At 35.0% G+C, this 24,112-nt stretch overlaps 1 protein-coding gene across 1 annotated transcript in view; it reads left to right on the top strand.

Annotated features, from left to right (window-relative positions):
- MALRD1 (MAM and LDL receptor class A domain containing 1) overlaps positions 1–24,112 on the top strand; it is a 587,465-nt gene that overhangs the window by 366,057 nt on the left and 197,296 nt on the right. The window contains exon 30 of the mRNA XM_089906459.1: positions 7,830–8,013. Within this exon, the coding sequence (XP_089762585.1) occupies positions 7,830–8,013 (184 nt within the window). The remainder of the gene's footprint in view (positions 1–7,829; positions 8,014–24,112) is intronic.

Below are 24,112 nucleotides of genomic sequence, written 5' to 3'. Positions count from 1 at the left end.
TGCTTTTACCTTTGTAGTTAACACAGATCTGTTGGCTTAGGTGTAGGTTCTAGGATCACCATTTTTGTTTAGCCTTTGTTTTCTTTTGCTTCTGCTTTGTTTTCCTCAGAAGCCTGAAAATTTTGTTCCACTGTTTTTTATACTTAGTATTTTAGTTGAGAGGACCCTGATTACCAATATAATTCTCATTTTTTGTAAGTCAACTACTTCCTATTTCTGGAAGTTTGAGACATTTTCTTTTAAACTCTGAGTTTAGAGATTTCACCAGGAAGTGCCTTGATCTTAAAACCTTGAGCTGTTCCTGTCTCAGAAATTTTCTTTTATTGTTCTTTCTGATTATTGCTCTTCCAAAATCTATTCTCTCTTTTTACCTGGAACTCTTGCATTCAAATGTGGACTTTCTAAATCTACTCACATCTCTTATCTTTTCACTCATAATGTTTAATTCTTTTTATTTTTGCATTTAACATTTTTGCATTTGTCAATAATAAATATTATTACAATATAATACCAACAATTAATGTAGGTTCTCTGTTAACATTACTTATTTTAATCCTCACAGCAATGCTGTGAGGTAAACACATTTACTCTCCATTTTATAGGTGAAATAACTGCTAGTAGGGGCAGAGCTCAGGTTTCAACCTGACTGTCTGACTTCAGAGACTGGAGGCACATCAGTATGACGCATACTGTATTTTGAGATAATAATTCCATTTCATCTTTCATATCTCATATTTGGCTTCTAGAAGTTTCAATCCTAGTTCAGTTTTTTTCTGAAATCAATTATTTTTTAATATCCCTCAATCCTTCATGTTCTCAAATTACCCATTCCAACTACTTCTTAAACTTCCTTAAGATTTCTGGTAGTTTCTTTTAAAAAAAAAAAAAACTATTTTTTAAAGAACAATTTTAGGTTTACAACGAATGAGATTTCCCATCCACTCCCTGCCTCCCTCATGATCAACATCACTCACCAAAATGGTACATTTTTTTTTTTACTAAGTATATTAAACCTACTTGGATACGTCATCGTCACCCAAAGTCCATTGCTTTAGGGTTCACTCTTGGTGTTGTACATTCTATGGGTATGGACAAAAGTATATAGTGGTATATGTAATACCATGCTGAGTATTTTCACTGTCCTAAAAATCCTATGTGCTTTGTCTCTTCTTCATCTCTTCTCCCCCTCCTCCTGGTGACCACTGATCCTTTTACTGTCTGCATGATTTTGCCTTTCCTAGAATAGTTGAAATCATATAGTATGTAGCTTTTCCAGATTGGCATTTTTCACTTAGTAATATGCATTTATGTTTCCTCCGTGGCTTGATGGCTCATTTCGTTTTAGCACTGAAAAAAAACATCCCATTGTATGAATGCACCACAGTTTATTTATCCATTCACCTACTGAAGGACATCTTGGTTTCTTCTGAGTTTTGACGATTATGAATAAAGTTGCTATAAACATCCATGCGCAAGTTTTTGTATGGAAATAAGTTTGCAATCTTTGGATAAATACCCAGGAGTGAGATTGCTGGATCATATGATAAGAGTATGACTAGTTTTGTAAGAAACTGCCAAAATGTCTTCCAAAGTAGCTCTACTATTTGGCTTCTGGCATTTCCACTAGCAATCTGAGAATTCCTGTTGCTGTACTTCCTTACCAGCGTTTGGTGTTGTCAATGGTCTGGATTTTGGCCTTTCTCATCTGTGCAGTAGTATATCATTACTGTTTCAATTTGCTTTTCTCTAATGACATATAATGTGGGGCATCCTTTTATATGTGAATTTGCTATATCATCTTTGGTGGGGTATCTGTTAAGGTCTTTGCCCTATTTTTAAATCAGGTTGTTTGTTTTATTTTTGAGTTTTAAGCATTTTTGTGTATTTTGGATAACAGTCTTTCTCAGAAATATTTTTTGCAAATATTTTCCCCCAGTTTGTGGCTTGTCTCTAATTCTTTTGATTTTGCCTTTCACAGGCTAGAAGTTTCTAATTTTAATGAACTCCAGTTTAACAATTATTTTTTTCATAGATCATGTCCTTGGTGTTTTGTTGTATCTTAAAAGGCATCATTATCCAAGAAATTAGAACATTCTCTAGCACCATATACAAAAATAAACTCAAAATAGATTAAAGACCTAAATGCAAGACCGAATACTATAAAACTAGAGGAAAACTAGGCAGAACACTCTTTGACATACATCACAGCAATATTTTTTTGGATCCGTCTCCTAGAATAATGAAAATAAAAACAAAAATAAACAAATGGGACCTAATTAAACTTAAAAGCTTTTGCCCAGCAAAGGAAACCTTGCACAAAGCCTTTTAAAATTCTGATTCCATCTGTTTTTAAAATTCTGCTTTAGGTGTTATATGTTGTTCAGTTTATTCTCATCCTCTAGTAGATATTTGGCCTCTTAGAGTCTAGTTACTTTGGCCTGTGAACTCTTGCATCTATAGTGATGTGAGGTGCTCTCTGGTGATTTAGGAAAAAGCAGAATACCAGCCCTTTGCCTGTGTCCATCCAGGTGAATTTAAGGAAATGTGAATGAAGGGTGAGCCTTACAGCAGAGAGACCTAAGTACCACAAAACAACTATTGATCACTTCCATTAGTTTCCGCTGGGCAGCATCTCTTCTCCTATCATCATTTGAACCTTTAAATATTGGAAGCAGAAGTGTAGGTGGCAAACTCTGTAGATTGTAATTCACATCTCTAAGAATTTTAAGGGGAATTGTGTAGGAAGAGTGGACTTATCACCTCTTCATTTGAGCAAGGTTTTTAACTGCTTTGATACCTCACAGATATTACAGCCTGAAGTTGAATTACTGTTTTCTGAAGAGTCTGGCATTCATTGTTCCAAGCAAGGAGGAAGGAAAACATGACCATACAGGAGCTCTCGACTACAACCTACACTCTTATTGCTATTTTCAGCCACCTTCTTCCCCAGACTGCTGCAAACCACCACCATCACCACCCCCACTATTCGACACCTGTGTTCAAGACAACGCATAGCCTTCCCAGGTGTTTCTCAGTTTTTGTCTCTTTCTTTCTTTCTTCCTTCTTTTCTTCCTTCCTCCCTCCTTCCCTCCCTCCCTCCCTCCCTCCCTTCCTTCCTTCCTTCCTTCCTTCCCCCTCACTTTCTTTTCCTTTTACTGTTTCCCAAATCCATCCTTCCCAATAGATTCCGTAGTTTTTCAGGATTGATAGTGGGTGATGGAGCCACCAGCCATTGTTAGCTCACCATCCTGACAATATGATTGTTTCTTTGTATTATCAGTAGTCAGAAAACAGTAATAGAGAAGCATCACCATTATAACACACACTGTAATATATCTAGAGATAAATTTATAATAAGTGTTAAGTTATTTATATTAAAGACTATAAAATTTTAGTTAGTAGCATGAAAAGAGACCTAAACAAGTTGAAACATAAATTATATCTCAGGGTAAAATAATTCGATATTTAAATATTTCAGTTATGCATTAAATTATTCTAAGATTCATTTGGGAGAGTGAATGTATGAGAAAACCAAAAGAATAAAAAAAAATTTTGAGGATAAAAATGTGACCTATTAAATTATAACGTTAAGGTTTAACCAACTCAAGTGTAGAAAGCTTAACTCCCTTTACGTGTCTTTATTCTCACCCACTTATAATATTTATGTCTTAATTATTTCCTTTATATACATTTAGAATCATATTAGACAGTGTTTTAATTTTTTCTTAACCAATAAAACATAACTTAGAAATTAAAGAGGATAAGGAAATTTTATTGTATTTACTAATATCTTTGCTATTTTTTCTTCCTTCCTGGTGTTCCAAGATTTCTTTTTTTTATCATTTTCTTTCTGTTTAAAATGTTCCTTTAGCCATTCATTTAGGGTAGGTCTAAAGGTGATGTATTCTTTTAGTTTTCCTTCATTTAAAAAAAAAACTTGGGAGGAGAGGTCTTGGGGCCCTTGGGGCATGATATAGGTGAAAGTCTAGGCTCTCTGGTCAGCCTTTGCTATTGGGAGTGGGGGTCAGATAGTAATTTTTCTATGGTATTTGGCTGTTGTAGAGCTATTATTATCTAAATATTTTCATTCTCACTGGACTTCCCCTTTCCTGGTCCCTTGGCTAAAGAAAGTAGTCTGCTCATGTTTCATTTCCAGGTTGTCAGATTTTCGTGTCAATTTTGGAATATATGATGCAAAAGGAAAAGCTAGGAAACTCACCACCTTGTGCTCCCTTGAGTCCTAAGGTCCCTAGCTAATCTGCCTTCTCCACACTTTTCAGAGTCTTCTTCTGTTTATACATAATTATATATGATCTCTGGGGGTTTTAGTTGTTCATAGCAGGAGGAATATAGAAAAGGAAGTCCACTCAAATCTTCCCAGAAGAAGAAAATCTAGTGGCTTAATAAGTATGACATTGATGGAGGAATAGAAATCAGAAATTCACCTAGAAACTGTAGAAACAGGTTCAAAATATGTTAAAGGTGTCAGTGGAGGAAAGAGTTTTGATCAATTGGTTTTGGAAATATTGGTTCATAATTTGGGGATAATTTATATCTTTACCTCAAACATATGAAACCAATTCCAAGTGGCTATACTCCATTAATACATATCTATAACTTGAAGTGGCTCTATCTTTTTAGCATTTCTTACTGCCTTTCTTTACATAACCCAAAGGGAATGAGACTGGCATAAAGCAGGAAGACAAGCATATTGCCAAAACAAATATGCAATACATAAGGTAAATCATCGATATGCATAATACTTTCGGGAAATAAATTCAAAGTTGTGTAAAATGTTGAATTGTAAGAAGAAAATATTTTTTCAATTTCTATAACTTAACCATTATCATATTAGTGTCTATTTTTTACAGTTCTTAGTGTGTTTACTCACTTTTCAAATGTTTACTGCCTTGGGTTCTTGAATGTAACAACCACATGAACGCCATAAATGTATCCTTGGGTGGTAGCAAAGTCATGATTGGAATTGAGAGATTTTTCTCTTAAAGTATTTAGAAAGAATTGTTATCAGAATTTTAACTAAATAAAGCAACAGTGTGTGCAGAACAACAATTGGGGGAATGGATATATAACCACTTCTTTAAAAGTTGCTCTGTTTTATGTTTCTATAGTAATTTTATGGTAATTTACTTTTATGACTCACCTCTATTAAATGATTACCATCACAGGGTAGGCTTCCTCTCTTTTCACCTTCTTATTCCTGGTGTCTAATGTAGTATATGGCAACTGTGTGCGCATCAAACATTTGCTGAATAAGTGATGAAAAGGACTGGCTGGATAAGTCAATAAATAAATCAATCTCCATTGCACATTTGGATTAATACTTTTGATAATTATGGGAATATGATTTGGTATGTTATATCCAGAGTTGAATGAGAGCAAATATATTAGAATGATATATTATAATAACCCATCATTAGGTTGATCCATGGTTGGTTTTCTTAAAGACTTAACCCTCATTTTTTCCCTACCACATAAAATGACAATGAGTATATTATTTAAATCTCATTTATTAGAAAGCCAGGTGTCAGAGTTAAGAAATGGTTTGTATTTTATTGGTTAAAGTGATCACACAACCTTCTTTGTTGAAAACCCTTTTGGGGATTGGCATAGTGTATGAGTTGCTGAAACCGACTAATAGGAAAAATTAGCAAAGTGAATTAAGTTTGTTAATTAAAACAGACTTTTATCTATGCCTGTTATATTGCTAAGTGTTAGATGCCCTCTACTTTAATCTTTAATTTAACTAATAATTCCTTTGGTTCCAAATCGCTAAGGCATCACTGACAGTCAAAGACTAACGCTGAAAAAGCTTCTCTTCCTTAGTCATTAAACAGATACGAAATTCCATTAATAAGGTGTGACTTTCCCATCCCCTTCAATGAAGAAGCTACGTGTGTCTCTGGGTGTAAAAATGTGTTTGTTGTTTTGGGGAGGATGTTGAAAGCTCTATCTATGCACTGTTAGTTGTTTTGCAAAGTTAGTTTTAGAGTAACTGATACAGAGTTCTACTTTCTCTCTGTTATTCTACAGAAGAGCCGCTTGATTGATCTGTATCTCCTTTAACAGAACAAGGTGTCAGCCACATTTATTAACATTAGTTCCCCTAAAGCATGGATCTATGAATGTGTAACTCTTTTAGATCCCCTCTTCAAGCATTTCTCTTTTTTTCTTTAGTGTACATATTTTTAAAAAATCCGTAATTATGTATATCACAGTTGTGTGCTATAAATGAATTGGAACATCTTGCTTGCTTTTCTAGATGCCATTCCATTAAATATTCTCTTCTATTCCACTGTTTTGATTATAAGCTTCAGTGACAAAGTTTACTTGTGAATTCATCATGAAAACACAATACTGGACCCTGAAATATTAATTTTGGGGGCGTAACCATAAACATAATTCTATATATTTTTTTCTCTTTCTTTCCTATATATCCATCATCATGATGTGTTAACCTCTAATTCCCAATAAGGGCTATGCCCAGAATAGCAAAAAGCAACATATACAGTCTAAGCCTTGTCCTTGTGCTCGACTGACTTATATTCTGTTTTACTCTTGGTATCATTTTTTTGTGTCATTAGGGTTATGCTACATGTCATGTCATACCATGTCATGTCATGTTATACCAGGATTGTTCATATATTAGGATATTGTACTGCTAGCAGACCAACCTTACACATTCAGAGTGTTACTGACCCAGGTTCTTGCACTCTTTAATCAATAGAAATTGATAAGAGGTCAGACAAGAAATTCAGGCAAGGCTTTCTTGGGACTCATGCTACAGCACAAGTGAGTGAAAACAAGTGCCAGGTTCCCTTGCTCGCTCCCTGAGGCGGTGGGGGGGGTGGTCCCTTAAATGGCGTGAGGGTATGGGGTCAGGCTGGAGGAATGGCTTAGGTGGTCTGCCCACCCCCTTGGTGGTGCTGTGTGCAGGAGTCATACACAGTCCCCTGCTTTTGCTCCTGGCACCTCAGAAGTGGCAGTTGGGTTTCAGTCTTTTTGTATCTTATTGTTCATAATTTGCCCCAACTGTGCATGTGCATGTGCGTGTCCCTTATAGTTTCTTTGTATTCTGTTGCTGAAGGAAACGTTTGTCTCAAGAGGAGATATTTAAATAATTTTTCTTAGAAAATTAATTTTTCCTTTACCATTGAATAATTTGGTATAAAATAATTATTGTTGGTGCTCATATAATCATTACAGTAGAATTTTATAAATACCCAAAATCATATAATAGAATTTTTGAAATCTGGTCCTAGAAAGATCACTTTCCCTCTGTGCTCAATTCACTTCACAATTTCTTATCATATCCATCAGGGATATGTGATTTCTCCCACATATTCCTCCTCTTATCTCTCTTTTCTCTTACCTTGTGTAAGTTATTTAAGCTCTGTAAAGGAAGGTGCAATACCAATGATTCAAGAATGTGAGTAGAAAGTTGGTGGGAAGGGTACCTAGAGCTGTAAACCCAGGGCGCCTGTAAACTGTTCAGATTCCATCAAATATCCATTGAGAATTTTGTGTGCAAGCAAGGAGAAGTGGATTTAACTGAGTAGGCCACTATCTAATAATGATGTCTCTGAAAATAGCGAAACAAGTTTACTGCTAATCTTGCTAGTATTGCTTTTGGGAATACCTAGTAGATTAATGAGCCTCTGTTTTGATGACGTAAGGTATATCATGAATATTATCAGTTTTTTTAATCAGTTTTCACTGATCAAATGCTTCTGTTCTAAATAATTGTTGTCGTGTATTTTTCCTTCTTTTGTGTTTAATTATCTGCCTAATGCAAACTTCTTTACCTTCAGACAGAGAAAGGACTATCAAAAGTATGGCAAGAAAGTAAGCAGAACTCTGGTGATCTTTGGCAAAAGGCTGTCATCCTTCTAGGAAAGTTAAGGAATTTTGAAGTCATATTTCAAGGTATCAGAACAAGGGATCTGGGAGGAGGAGCTGCAATTGATGACATTGAATTTGAAAACTGCATGACTGGTAAGTTTCTGGAAAGCACTGCCGTTTGGAAGCACATTTATAATCTAGCCATTTTATCTTTCCTTCATATTTATAAAATGTTCTGCAGTTACGTATTTTGTACATCCGTAAAAATCAATCGAAAGAGATAATTTCATAATGGTTGAACTTAGCTACATGTTAAGAGATAATAGTTTCTCCATCCTTTAATTACACAAGTAATTCCTTCTGCGTCATCCCCTTTCTAACATGCAGCAGTGTTGTCCTTTGAATTAATTTTCAACAAAATTTAAAATGTAAGCCTAATACATACATTTATGTAATTTAATTAATTTTAAATGAATCAGTAAAAAGGGTTAGAAAGCTGGAAGTTAGTGGATATATAAGAAATACATGCAACCAAGTATAATTCAAGCAGAACTTAAATTGAGAGCTCTGCTTAAGGGATTTAAAATGCTACCCTAGCAAGTGAATAGTAACTTGAAAAAATATGCTATCACTTATCATGCTTCTAAATGTGAAGTATAATTACACTTAGATTTTCTTTACAAAACTACCCAGAAAATGTCAAAAATAATTATAAATACATTTGTACAGTTTCACAGCTGGCACAGTTGCTTTCTGAGGAGTCATTCTATCTGATTTCCAAAATAGTACAGTGTGATATATCCTGCCCATGAAAGATATGCCTTCTGTGGTGTCTTACACTGATTCACTTAGAGGCAAGCCCCTGGGACTGAAGAGCTAAACCTGAATGCTGTTTAATTCTGTTGCTGCTTTCATATTAAAATATCACTACACCAAGGCAGTGCAAAAATGTGACTTTGGTTTTTGGTGCTGTTAAAGCATTTGCTCTCTTTATGACCAGGGCTGGTGAAAAGGATTCTGCTTAGGAGTCAGTCTTTTGGAGTTTGAGTCTCTCCCACACACCCCACCATGTTTCCAGCAAAGGCAGCTGATACGCAGCTACTATATATATATATACATGCATACATACACACACATATACATAGGTACATACATATTACATAAAATCAGAATTCATGCACCCTAGGTGAGCACAGGGGTCACAGAGCTCCAGGTCTCTATGTCAAGCAAAAGACAGGGTTTGGGCTTGGAGATGTTTAGGAGAGGGTTCCTGGACCACAGAAAAGGGGATCTGAAAATATAATCATGAAAATGTATCTATCTTAGAACATGCTTTTTAAACTCTTTTCTAGTAACTTTCCTAGTAATATGCTAAATTTCTATTATAGTTTGTTACTCAACTTATAAATGATTCTGGCAAGTTCAAAAGGAAAAATTCTTCAGAGCTTTTTCTAAGATTTTTAGAAAGAAAGAAGCTTTTATTAAACAGGAGAGATTCTTTTCCTCTCAAGGGAAGCAGAATGATTCTTGGATGGGCCGATTCAGGACAGAAGAAAAATGAGAGCTATTATCCCAGCTCTGCCAAGTTTCATGTAGAAATGTGGACTATTTCTTTCCCTTCTTCTCTTAAAGTCCTGTGACAATTTACATGATTATAACTCATTTCGTTCAAGTTGATCATTCACCGTACTGACTAATACTTTAATGTCTTATACATTTAGTGATATACTACTTTAAGGCTTTCTTTGTTATAAATAAAAAGGCAAATTTTGGTTAATCGTAGTGAATATGGTCAACTGTATGTCGAATATATTTTAGGAAGAAGTAACCATTTTTTAAATAGCCAGCCTGCTACAAATAATGAGGATTTTCAGATTATGTTTTAGTTAAGATAGGAAAAGAAAGTATTTTGCAAAAGTTTAAAAGACTATGTTTGGAACTAAAAAACAATGATTTTTTTTTGTCCCCCTAGTTTTTATATGCCACTAAAATAGTAGTGTTCTGAAAAATGAGTAACAAGAAAGCAAATTAGAGCATAAGTTACCCTATGTTGTTTTCTAGTATTGCCAACTTGGAAGAGAATGGTATCTGACAAAACCCCTAAACATCAGAGAGGCAGTGTAGAATAGTGGTTAGGAACAATGTGTCCAGTCAGACTACCTGGACGTGGACTCTGGCTCTGCCACCAACTAGCTTGGGTGATTTTCTTCATTTCACTTTGCCTCAGTTTCTTCATCAATAAAATGGGGTTGATAAAAATAGCACTTCCATCATACATTTCTGTGAATGTTAAATATGTTAATATATGAGAAGTGCTTAGAATAGTCTTGGCACATAGTAAAATTTATGTATTCCATTTTATTGTTATATTCCATCATCATTATTATTAACTATGCCATATTTTCAAGTGGTGCTTTATTGCCCCCTATTAGGAAACCAGCTTCAAATCATATGCAAACCGGTCACCATAAAATCTATCATGGAATTGTTGCTGTTCCCCATTCGAGATGAAGAACTTAAAAAATGACAGTGTTTATTTCTCTGTCACATCCTGCCAATCACAATAGAGCACATACTGTATGATACCATTTATATGAAATGCCCAGGATAGCAGATGTGTAGAGACAGAAGTAGATTAGTGGTTACTTAAGGCTAAAGAGCATGGGGTAGGGAGTGACTGCTAATGAATATGGGGTTTCTTTATGGGGTGATGAAAATATTCTAAATTTTTATTGTGATTGTAATACAATTTCATAAGTATACTAAACCCATTAAATTGTAAACTTTATATGGGTGAACTTAATGGTATGTAAATTATACTTCAATTTTTAAAAAGTTTTAAATAATTTTTTAAAGTCAAAGCCTAGTTAACAAAGCATATAAGCTATGGAAAACATATGCAACAAAATTAAGTGAAAATACATCCCTATAAAACCCAGTATAAACAGGATCTCTATGCTGTTTATGTCTATAAGAGAGAAGCCAGGAGAATCATGACAGGCCCAACAGATATTCACTGGAAAAATGCAGTCACGTGGTTTGAGAATGACAGGTAAAACTGGGAGGGGTTTCCTCCACCTTTAGAATAAGTGGGTCCAAGGGGTCTGTGGTTAGGTCTGTGGGGCTAGAGCAGTCTAGACCCCATGAAAACTCAAATGGATCCATCAGGATTCCTTTCTAGGACAGCAGCCCGCATTCAAAAACAAAACAAAAAATGAACAAACAAATAAAAACATCCCTGAGAGTAGAATCAAAATTGAATAGACTAAATACAGATGAAGGATAGTGAAGACCCACATCAAAGAGTTGGAGGGGAATAGAGCCAGAAAATTTCAAAAAGCAAATCATATTTTTATAGATTTATATAGAATCTATAGACTTATAATCCTTTTTAGGGTCCTAACAGACCATCTCTGAAATTTTTCTTGGACTTTCTGACAACTCTGTAATCTTTGCGTATTTTTTTAGACTTCAGAGTAATGCAGAACAAAGTTTTAAATTGATTAAGAGTGAAAGTGGAGAAGGTAAAGGATATAGATGAGATATATATTTGATGGTTATCTACCTCTCCTGCAAATAAGAAAGCTACTTGAGCATCATATTTATTTTTTACTTTCCATTCAAAAACACATAACTCAGTTTATTAGATAATATTTAGTACATGGCCAACATAAAGCTGGATATATGCTTTTTTATTTCTTTGCATTCTGAACACATCATGGTGCTATCTTCAATTTACTATCAAATGTATTGTATTTTTCTAAAAAGAAAAATAAAATAAAAGAATAGGCATATCTTTGTCCTGTCCAAAGATACATTAAGAAGCATATCTCCTTTTTGGAAGCAAGTAGCTTATTCATTTTTAAAAAGTGACATTATGAATTCAGCATTTCCTCTTTTTAAATTCAAGTTGATTTAAAGATGATTTGTACAAAAATCTTATAAAATGCAACCACCATTCTATGGAATAGGAAAGTAGAAAGAGAATTCATATAGAGAGGAAAGGAATATTCCATCACTGTAATTTATAAAAGTGCCAATTCTAAATTTAAATGGTTACTCATTTTCAATCAACATTAGTTATTAAGCGCAGTCATTTATTACATACAATCATCCAGCTGATACTTATTGAGTCTACTGTTAATACTAAATGGCATTTATGTCAGCTTTGCAACAAGACCGTTAGGTGCAAATCCTGGTTTATCCTCTTGCTACCTGCTCCATGGTTTTAGGTAAATTACGTAATCTTCCTTTGTCTTATTTTTCTCGGCCGGAAAATGGTAAGAATACTGCTTCCACCTCATAGAACTCTCACAAGGATTAAATCATTTACTTTATACGAAGTACTTTGAAGAATGCATGGTGTACAGAAAGCACTGAATATTTTTGGCTAAAATATAGATGAACAACATTGGCAAAAAACTTGTCATTGTTCTGGGCACAACGCCTTTAAGCACATCAACGTTTAAAAGCTTGTTCTGTTCCGTTCACGTGTCCAGCAAGCCTTTATCGCTTGGCTAGTCTGCAGAAAACTCTGTGCAATGAGCTGTGTGCACCTCCTCGGAGCAGGGCTGAAATGCATGTGTCACACAGCGTTTGGCTTTCCTGATTTTTTCCGTTTCCACTTTTCACTGCCCCTTTCTTGACGCCCGGCATTTCCTCCTCTTCCCCGTGTGCCTCTCCCCCGCCACCATGCCTTCTGCTGCCAGGACTGCTCTGTGAACAGTCTCCAAGACACTGGTAAACCCAGGACCTCAGGGTGGGAGCCGATAACATTATAAGACGTTGCCTTTTCCACTGAAAAATCTACAAGGTCCAACTGAATGATGACCAGTTTTCCATTGGGGGAAAAGGAAGAAATAATTCAGGGACTAGCAAATGCTTCCAAAAGTCAATAAAATCTTCTAAGTAGACAGTAGCACAGTAGCTACTCTGTCTGTCTCTAAATTCATACAGAGCAAAGCACATCATGTTCCCCGGATAATCCTAAATGTGAAAGGAAGGAAATACCTTGGGGATAAAGTCAGAGAAGACAGAATCATTATAGTTTCAGATGTTTAGTACATTGTCTTCACACATAACTTGAAAAGACTTTCCTTTTTATTGTAACCCCTTAAAAACTGTATGTATGACTCCTAAGTGTACTGTCAGCAGTAATAGATTTGGAGTGAAAAATAGTGGCTTGATGATAATGATTTCAGTGCAGCATCACTCTGAATTATCTGAACTTGGGAGATCACAAAGCAGTGATTGCTCTATACAGAGTTCACAAATACGTAAATCTATGCACAGAACCCTGTAGGGTGACTTCAAAACTTAGCTTCTTCACTTAGTTTAGATGAAAAGCTGTATTTCTTCTCAACACGTGAGTGTTCCAAGTGCTGCATTTAGGTCTCCCACAATTTTCTTTTAAAGTAAATGTGTGTCAGAAAAGAAAAAAGAAAGGAAAATGATAGTCAGTAGAAAAAATAAATATCTCACCCTAATGAAGTAATTAAAAGTGACTTTTATTTTTAATAACTAACGGATAGATAATATGTAGTGCGTATAATGTAAGGGTACATAAATGATGGATGAATGGGTGGATGGATGGATGGATAGATAGATGGACAAACGGATGGGCAGACAGGTGGGTTAATAGAAAACGTTTGTTCAAATCTTGTTATATGTGTGAAAATTCAGAACAGAGCCTTCATTGAGTCACATTCTGCCGGCAGATGCAGACAGTAAGCAAAGTAACGTGTAATACTGTGTCATGTAGTGTTAGGTGCAGTGAATGATACAGGGAGAAAGTGAGGCAGAATTATTACCCTGATTAGTCAGAAACAGTCTCTGAAAGTTACAGTTGAGCAAAGGCTTAAACGTACTAAGAGGCAACCACGCAAATGCCCTGAAAAAAGCACTCCAGGTCTCGGGACAAGCAAGGCAGACTTACTAGGAGGGAGCGTTTTGCTGAAGCAGAAGAAAGTAAGGGTGGGGAGATGGCAGGGGGCCTCATCATCATGCAGAACTTTGTCATTAGAAACACCTGCTCTGTACTAGCGATCATCTCACAGCACAGTGGGTAAGCAAGCAGACTCTGGAGTCAGCCTTCCTGGGTTTAAATCCTGTCTCTGCCACTTAGCTGCTGTGTGACCTTGAATAAGTGCTTATCAGCTCTTTACCTCAGTTTCTTTATGGCAGTAAAAATCGAACCTACTTTATAGGGTAATTGTGAGGATTTAACAAGTTAATATATGCCAAGAGCTTTGAACAGTAACTCTCTTCGTAGTAACTACTCAGTAAATGTTAGACATGATTATTATTGAAATCCTCACTATTCTGTTTAATTTAATCTTCATTACAACTCTGGAAAATTGAGGGATCCAGAGGTTACACTAAATACCAGCCAACTTGATTTCTTTACTGATGCTTGATGGCACAGAAACAGCCATATTTAGCCATAACAGCATAGGATACTACTAAAATCATGATGAGTACTGTGGCGTAAAAGCAATCAGAAAACACCTGCCACATCTAGTTTGCCAGTAGTTTCAAATGCTCTTGAAAGAAAGCAGGCGATATCAGACATATCACTTGTACCCCTAACAATGATGTGTTTTAGTAACACTAGTTGAAATATTTTAAACGTGGTAAATCCTGTTTTTTAAAAATTTAATGTTCAGCCAGCCTTCATTGTTACATACTTGTTTTATTTTGGATTCAGAAAGTTTTTCAGTAAGAGGAGGGAGGGAAAATAAAACAGACTTTATGAACGAATGTTATAGGACTTATGAGATCCAGTTCACAGCAGTTTCTTTCTTTATCTGATTATATATAACTATTTTTGTTCTAGGTTTTCTTATACACCTTTTGCACATAAGGCTAAAAATTTCTGCCAAGAATTGATGTAATTTGTGAAATATATTCTGTATGTCAGAGCCAATTCATATCTTTAAATTAAACCTGATACTTTCTGTGAAACTTTATCTGTTGGCTGGTGAAATGCCCAGTGGTTCTCAAATAGTCCTGAAAAAGACGATGAAAAAGTAGTCTTTACTTGAAGTAACTACTTTACATTTCTGCAAATATCTTTTCTTGATTAACAAAAAGTATCAAAGTCATGCTTAAAGATATTTCATTATAATAAATATATATCCTGATTATATTCTTCTCCCAACTTACGTATCAGTATCAATAAGATATCCATCCATACATAAATGCATCTTTACTAAGTATATACCGTATATTATGCAGAAATTAAGCATTTTGACTTTTCAGTCAAAGAAAGGTAGCTAATTTTTATTGATTCAAAAGTTTAATTCTTTATCAAAAGGGAAGAATGGTGATCTCAATTCACTGATTTATAAACAAATTACTACAAAATATTTAAACCTACCATTGTACGTTATAGAGATATTTACTATTTTCGAAATATCCATTTTGTCCCCCATGTGTCCCAGAGCCTTTCAGGTAGGTAGATCTGTGTAAAAAAGCTCTGGCCAGAGTGCTGTGAGGAAGTGAGGTGTGTCACTTCCAGGTTGAAGCATTTCCAAGCTGGTGTACAACCCACCTGGTCTCCCTTCTGCTGCTGTGGTAGAGGACACCTCATTTTCCAGGTGATGTGTCTACATCTGCCTGGTCCCCTTGAGTCTGTAGAGGAAAGTCCCTCTGCCAACTTGTTTTAGACATATATAGCAAATGACCCAAAAAATGGTGTTTTTGAGATATGGAGATTATTTTTTAAGTGTCTTATAATCTAGTCAGATCTAACTAACACACCATGCAATTTCCTACCTTAAATAGAAGAATATTATTTACAGTTAGGGCTATGATATAAAAAATATATGTACCCTTCAGTTTCTAATACTCCAAATATGTTAAGAAAGAACATCTAACAGCATCCCTGGCTGCAGTCTTACGGGGAAAATAGTCAGAAAATGAAGTCCACACTAAGCAAAATTCAAAACCAATAAGTAGAGAGAGTCCTTGTGGCATCAACCCTCTCCTTCCGGTCATTGACAGCTGTAGCCCTCACTTTGCTTTACTGCTTGAATTGATTTGAGCCAGGCCTCAGGGGAGAGACTTCCTTGTCATGGTCAACCAACAACATTGCTCTTCATTAAGCCTGAGAGCCACGTTATTTGCTTCTCATAAAATCAGGGAATAGATTCTTATTCCTGGTTCCATGACCATATTTTAGACAATAGAACTAAGTAATTGAGCTTATTATATCTTTAATCGCTATTTTTAATTAAAAAATCAAAACCATGAATGGATCTAATTAATGTTGTGTTCAAGGCAATCATTATTATATACCTAGAAAATATCAGATATTACTTTATCTTTCAATAATCTTGATAAAATTAGCATTTCAATGTCAAAAGGTCTACATTTAAAGGTGTAACTGTAGTCATATCATAGTGATAAACTGAATATTATAATTAATGTGATTATACTTGATTATAATCAAGCACAATGATATAACTTGGCTCGCTCATAATATTAAGAAAATATAATTACTTGAACATACGTTTTAGTAAGCCTTAAATAGCCCTTGAAATGTCCCTAGGTTCAAATGAAGGCTACTGTAAAGCTGAATCCTAACATTATCCTCTATTCATGCCATTTCTAAGTAGAATTTGTTTCAATGACAATGAACATTTCCCCACTTAATCTCTAGGTCAGTAAGACCATTACATAGAAAATTTGTGACAATATGGCATTTCAATTTTTACTGAATTATGTTTTATTAATTATTTTCTAATCAAAATGAATATTAATGTTTATCAATGAGACTTCCATTTTACACTGATATAGATATACTTTTTTCATTACACTATTGAAAGATAAACTCTTCAGTCCTGAAACAAATGTGTATATATATATATATATATATATATATATATATATAGGATATACAAGCTACAGGTGGTACTCAAAATAAGTAGATGTAGAACTCAATAAATTTATATCCAGGTGGTTCAAACATAAATAGGTTTCAACTAAATCCACAGGTATTTATACATGCACAAATATTAGGCCAGGGCCAGAAACCAATTTTTTGTCTATTTGATGAAACACACACGCACATACATATACACAGAGGCATGCATGAGTTTCTAAAAAGTCTCCTATTTTGAATGATCACATAAAAGGGCTTATGGGAAAACAGGATTAGGTCAAACCACTATAAGCAAAGATAACTGAGTTATATAGCACTAGCATAAACAAAAGCAACCATAATAAAAATACAGGCACAGTTTAAAGCATTTTAAAATCCTAATAAATAGAGGAACTTTTCAGCAAATGTGCTACTTTACCTAAAAAGGTGGGTAGGGTACGATGCAAGGAATCTTGATGAAAGGGTGGTATAAAAAAGAGTTTAAGACCGTTGAATTATGGAGACATGGGAAGAGTGACAAAAGACCAGGAAAAATTTAAAAAAACATACAACAAATAAGCATTTCCAAGAGAGCATGTGGAGAAACAGAGAAAATAAAGACGGGGTGAGGTGCATACTCAACAGCCCATCATTCTTCTGTGGCTCTCCGGCTCAGCTGTGTTAGTGTCCTTCCCTCTCATCTGCTATGCCTTGGAGGCACAAGACATTACTCTAGAGGGAAGAATCATGCAGACATCGACACAAATTCTGTGTTGTATTGACTTAATTCCTTTACTAATTAGTTGCATACAAACTTCACTGTCTTACAGACCTGCGTAGCATACGTGAACTTCAAGACAATAGAAGGAAACTAATATATATTGAACACCTACCATTGTGGGTGACATCATGAAACTAGACCCAGCACATCTCTTTTAAGAAGGGAATAAAGATGTGTAATACAGAAAGGGTTCTTGAGGGATTTGAGCAAAATGAGTCACACAAATTGTTTGGAAAGTTGCCTCAGAGGAACTGGGAAATACAGTTTTAAACTGTTGATTAAAAGGTCAGGAAGGAGCTCAGCAAAAAAAAAAAAAAAAAGTGTGGTTTGGATTTCTTTCCACTCATTTACTTTTTGGCCTTTCAGTCTTTGTACATCCTCATGATCATTTCTGGGAAACCTCTAGTTTAATCGTTTCTAGTTTAATTGCCAGTAGCGTCAAACATAAAGAGTTTATTTAAGGGTGTGAGGAACCTCAGGAAACCCGAGCTCAGGGGTGCAGTTCAACTTCAGGAAGGTTCTAAAACCAGGGATTGAAAAGAGGGAACTTGAGCTGTGATCTTTCTGTGCCTCTTGTCTCTTTTAATTGCTTCCCTCTACACATCTGTTTCGGGCCCCTCTCTGTGGAACCAGCTTTCTATGCTTCACCATACATAGGCAGAAAATGTGACTACACTGCAGGATTCAAGAGCCTCAAAACGCTGTTGCCAAAACCCACTAGTTATATTTCTAAATTCTTTGGTAGGTGATTACAATTGACCTATCTTGGGTCAAACAGCCATCTTCAGACTAGTTAACTAGTCTGATGTCAGGGATATGTACCAACATGCCTACTGAGCTCCCACCTTGGTGACCATATGGATGAGGGGATGAGAGGGAGTCATCAGATGAAGGGAGTGGGGTAAACAAGTCCCCTCTAGACTCACTGAACACGTATTCTTAGAATAGTATTCATTCAACAAGTACAATACCTCCACAAATAAGTACACAGATGAGTTGGTTATTCCAATAGATGGCTGGTCTAATGGAGTAGGTAAAAAGTAATAAATTGTGCTAGAGTATTGCAATAGAAATAGAGAGGGGAAGATGGCTGAATGAACTAGTGGGGGGAGACACTAGCTCAGGATGGATGCCTGTCAAGCTCCCAGCTGGCAGGAAAAAATTAAGCTAGGAGAAAACAGCAAAGGGCACACACCAACTGTCCTTTAAAAGGTTTCCTTGAAGCTATTGCACATCAATCCCACCTATAACTAATTAGCCAAAATTTTGTTGCATGGTCAAACTGGAAGGAAATCTATGAAATGTGTTTATTCAAAACTAAGGATGAGGAAGGAAATGAACATTTGTTTAGAGAATGACTAGCCTACCACCAGTTCCTACTAGGTAATATCCCAGCCTAAGGGTATACAAAATTATGACTTTAATATATATTGTCAATAAGAATGATTATTAAGGGCTTCCCTGGTGGCGCAGTGGCTGAGAGTCCACCTGTCGATGCGGGGGACACGGGTTCGTGCCCCGGTCTGGGAAGATCCCACATGCCGTGGAGCGGCTGGGTCCGTGAGCCATGGCCGCTGAGCCTGCGCGTCCGGAGCCTGTGCTCCGCAACGGGAGGGGCCGCAGCAGTGAGAGGCCCGCGTACCACAAAAAAAAAAAAAAAAAAAAAAAAAAAAGAATGATTATTAAAATGTAAATTTCCACTGGCAACCCTTCATCCACTGTTGTTTGCTGTTTCTTCACATGCCACCCGTTAAGGTTGCTTATTGCTTTCTTCTCCTCAGCCTTTGGCCATGTTCACCTGTCTCCATAATTCAACACCTTGAACCTTTCTTAAACCCCCATCTCTTCCATCAAGATTGCTTTCCCTTTTTAGTTTAGATAAATTAATTTATCTATTTCTTTAAATCCTGCTCAACATTGGTTTTCATTCGATTTCTGCAAGAAGTTTTTTTTCTAATTTAGTAGATGAAATGATATAGCGTTTTAATTTACATATGTGGTTAATAATGCAGTTAAATCTCTTTCTTTAAACCAGTAAGCCTGTTGTTGGTCATTCACATTTCATCTTTTGAGAACTGCCCATTCATTTCCTTGTCAAAAATTTCTGTTGAGCTGTTTGCTTCTTGTATTGATTTGGACACGCTTTTTCTTCACTAATTATATAAACAATCTTTTATAAGATATATTTTAAGTATGCTTTTCTTGCTTTTTATTGTCCTTTGATATTGTTTATGGTACTTTTGATGAAAACATCCTCATCCAATTTATTTAATCTAATTTAATCAAGATTTTACTTTATAAGTTTGCTTTGTTGTTTAGCTTAAGAAACACCCTCAGATTAAATACTCTTCATGTTTCTTTCTGTTTTCCATCTTTACATTTTGGTGCTTATATTTAAATGTTCTTGAACCATACTACTTCATCACCACATATATTTTTATTAACTTTAATTATGCTTTTTATTTTTGGTTATTCCTTCTTCCCAAGTGTTCTACCAAAAAGAAAAGTCACTGTAAGATTGTTTGTTTGTTTGTTTGTTTGCTTTTTCCTTTGCAACATGCTGGTACATTTTACTTTCCTAGTATTGTAATCTACTCTTTTCTTTTTTAATCTGTTGTACTTTGCACTGAGGGAACACCCTACATTCATTTCAGTTTTTTAGTTCTTAGTGGTTAATTAGAATTCTCTTAATTGTCCCAATCTAATGGAAATTAAAATGTGGAATTAGGTGATTATCCTGATTATCAAAGACTCATGGGAATTCATTTGGAAGGGTGATGCTTTCATTTTCTTAATTGCTTTAAATATAAGCATAGCCCAAAGTATTAAAAGGGTCTTTTAATCTATAAAAAGCTAAATGTGTTGGTTGAACTAATAAATAAAATAAAAATATGAAAGTATTAATAATTTTATTATTCATTAATTGATTTTTTACTCTTGTTAATATATTTCTAGGTCATTTTAGTGTGTTATTTTATGCCTAGATATATGTTTATGGGTTGAATCATTGAAAGTTATCTCATGTATTAAATATTATAAACACATTGAAATGAAGTTTAGTGGAACACAGCTTTCTTTGAGCATTGGATGCGATTGCCCAATACGTTATGCAGTGTCTGAAAGAGATCATGAGAACATAACATATGCTCAGTAAAGCATATGGAGGCCTTCAAAAAGGCATAAAACATAGCCCCAGTGTTTAGATGATCTGAAAAATTCAGAATCTCCAACTTTCCAGGATTGGTCAACCTCTTTCTCTCTCTCTCTCTCTTTTCCCCCACTCTTTCTTTTTTTCTTTTTCTTTCTTTTTTTTAACCATGTTTACTTCCTATTGTGAAATGCATCAGTGTTTGTGGCCCTTAGCTCTGGCCTCACACCAAAATCTCTTGGGGAGCTTAAAAGAATATCTCTTCCCAGGCCCCATTCCAAACCAATTAAATCATTATCTCTGGATGTGAGTTCCAGGCATCCATAATTTTTAAAGCTTCAGATAATTCTAATGTGCAGCCAGCTATATGAGCCCTTATTATACATATAAAAGTGTAGTTTAAATGTGTATTTTTAGCTTAATATTAAAATAAAATGATTCCCCCAAGTTACTCTACAGAAATTATGCATATACCTGTACTTCAGAAATCCTTATACGCACTTCTCCTATCATATATTTTTCTGCTAGAGGAAATCATTACCCTGCGTTTTATGATAATCATCTTCTTGAATTTAATTTTAGTTTTGGCATAACTATATTCCTAAATAATATTATTTAATTTTGTCCAGTTTCATACTTCATGTAAATAGTCATACCGTAAAACTGTATGTATTTTTGGTGACTTGCTTCTTTTTTAGCTAAAGTTTTTTTGAGATTCTTCACTATGCATGAAACTGTGACTCATTCATTACCTCAATTTTCTGTATTTATGAATGAATATTCCTAGAATAAGACAGAATTTAGTTCTATTTCTAATTTTTGCTTTTACTGAAATAAGTGCTAAGAAACCATATTCACATAAGATTGTGATGTTTGTTAAGATTGAATTTTGTTACAGCATCGTCCTTCAAGTGCTTGAACTGGATTGCCAAAAATATAAGTCAAAAATCACAATATTTTATAATCAAAAATTATTTTTTGATCTAGCATCTGAAAACTAAGTCACTGTTCAAATTTTTGGAAGCAACAAGTTAGAAACCACTTGACTTATAAAAGCATTTTTTACAATATAGTCAGTAGAATTATTCATTCTCTCAATTTCTGGGAATAATATCCAAGAATGATTTACCTAACAAGACTTAAAAAGACACTATTAGTAATCCTTTTTACTCTTCCATTTAGTGGCTCCTTTTTTAACATAATGTACTCAAAGATATGAGAAATTTGAAACAAATAATATGCCTTTGTCAATTATTTGTGATAAAATAAGTTTATTCACCACATGATTCAAGCATACTTTACATGTTACTAAACAACCAGTGGGTCACTGAAAAAATCAAAGAGGAAATTAAAAAAAAAACAAAAACTGGAGACAAATGAAAATGGAAACACAACAATCCAGGATCTATGAGACACAGCAAAAGCAGTTCCAGGAAGGACATTTATAACAATACAGACCTACCTCAAGAAACAAGAAAATTCTCAAGTAAACAATCTAACCATACATCTAAGAAAACTAGAAAAAGAAGAATAAACAAAACCTAAAGTTAGTAGAAATAATAGAGATCAGAAATAGATGAAATAGGAACTAAAAAAAAAAAAGATCAATGAAACTAACAGCTGGTTCTTTGAAAAGATAAATAAAATTGTTAAATCTTTAGCCAGACTCATCAAGAAAAAAGAAAGAGCACCCAAATTAATAAAATCAGAAATGGGGACTTCCCTGGTGACACAGTGTTTAAGAATCCACCTGCCAATGCAGGGGACATGGGTTCCAGCCCTGGTCTGGGAAGATCCCACATGCTGTGGAGCATCTAAGCCCATGTGCCACAGCTACTGAGCCTGCATGCCACAACTACTGAAGCCCGCGTGCCTAGAGCCCGAGCTCTGCAACAAGAGCAGCTACTGCAATGAGAAGCCTGCACACTGCAGAGTAGCCCCCGCTTACCACTACTAGAGAAAGCCCACACGCAGCAATGAAGACCCAAAACAGCCAAAAATAAATAAATAAATAAATTTATTTATTTATTTAAATAAATAAATAAAATAAAATCAGAAATGAAAGAGAAGTTACAACCAGCACCATAGAAATACAAATGATCATAAGAGAGTACTATGAACAATTAAACTCCAATGAAATGGACAACCTAGAGGATATGGATAAATTCCTTAAAACATACAGTCTCCCAAGACTGAATCAGGAAGAAAAAGGAAATATGAATAGGTCAGTTACCAGTAATAAAGTTGAATCAGTAATAAAAAACAACAACAACAAAAGTACATGAAAAGATGGCTTCACAGGTGAATTCTACCAAACTTTTAAGAAGACATAACACCTTTTCTTCTCAAACTATTCAAAAAAAATAATTGAAGAGGAAGGAATGCTTTCAAACTCATTTTAAGAAACCAGTATCACCCTGATACCAAAGCCAGACAAAGACATCACACAAAAAGAAAATTACAGTCTAATATCATTGATGAATATAGACACAAAAATCCTCAACCAAATATTAGCAAACTGAATTCAGCAACACAGTAAAAGGATTATACACCATGATCAAGTGGGATTCGTTCCAGTGATGCCAGGATGTTTCAGTATCACAAATCAAGCAATGTGATACACTACATTAACAAATAAAGGAAAAAAAATCATACGATCATCTCAATAGGTGCAGAAAAACTTGAGACAAAATTCAAAACAGTTCTCATTTTCAAACCAGCGGGTGTTCCTCATAATAAGCCTGAGTATATTTTTAAAATGTACATAAGTGTGTAAATACACACCCTCACGACAGCTGTCCCACTTCTAGATGCAATAATTGCTGGATATTAATTTATCCCTTATTCCTTATATATCTCTTCTAAAACTATGAAAGTTTAATATCCTAATATCCAATAGTATTTTCCATTTTAATGGCAATATCCTAAATCAAGGTTAAGTGTTTTTGGCAATCCAAAGCTTGTTTGTCAGTAAAAATGTTCCCAAATTTAAGCAGAGGATAAAGTCAGGCTCTGCCATAATACCTGCTCTTAGAACAGTGCCTATCAGTAGACAATCAGCAAATATTTTTAATTTTTAAAAACATTGTGGCAATATACACAGAACATAAAATTGACCAGCTTAATCCTTTTTAAGTGTACAATTCAGTAACATTAAGTATATTTACATTGTTGTACAGCCATCACCAACGTCCATCCAAGAAATCTTTTCATCTTGCAAAACTGAAACTCTGTACCCATTAAACAGTAACTCCCCAGTTTCCCCTGCCCTCAGCCCCTGGCAAGCACCATTCTACCTTCTTTCTCTGTGAATTTGACTACTCTCTTTTCCTTATACAAGTGGACTCATAAGAGTATTTGTTCTTTTGTGACTGGCTTACTTTGCTTAGCATAATATCCTCAAAGTTCATCCATGTTGTACCATATATCAGAATTTTCCTCCTTTTTAAGGCTGAGTAAT

This window comes from Delphinapterus leucas, chromosome 2 (assembly GCF_059928025.1).
Source record: "Delphinapterus leucas isolate spDelLeu-1000000601 "Yukka" chromosome 2, BTC_Dleu_Yukka2, whole genome shotgun sequence".
NCBI classification, from domain to species: domain Eukaryota; kingdom Metazoa; phylum Chordata; class Mammalia; order Artiodactyla; family Monodontidae; genus Delphinapterus; species Delphinapterus leucas.
This window is presented reverse-complemented; position numbering and strand designations above follow the sequence as displayed.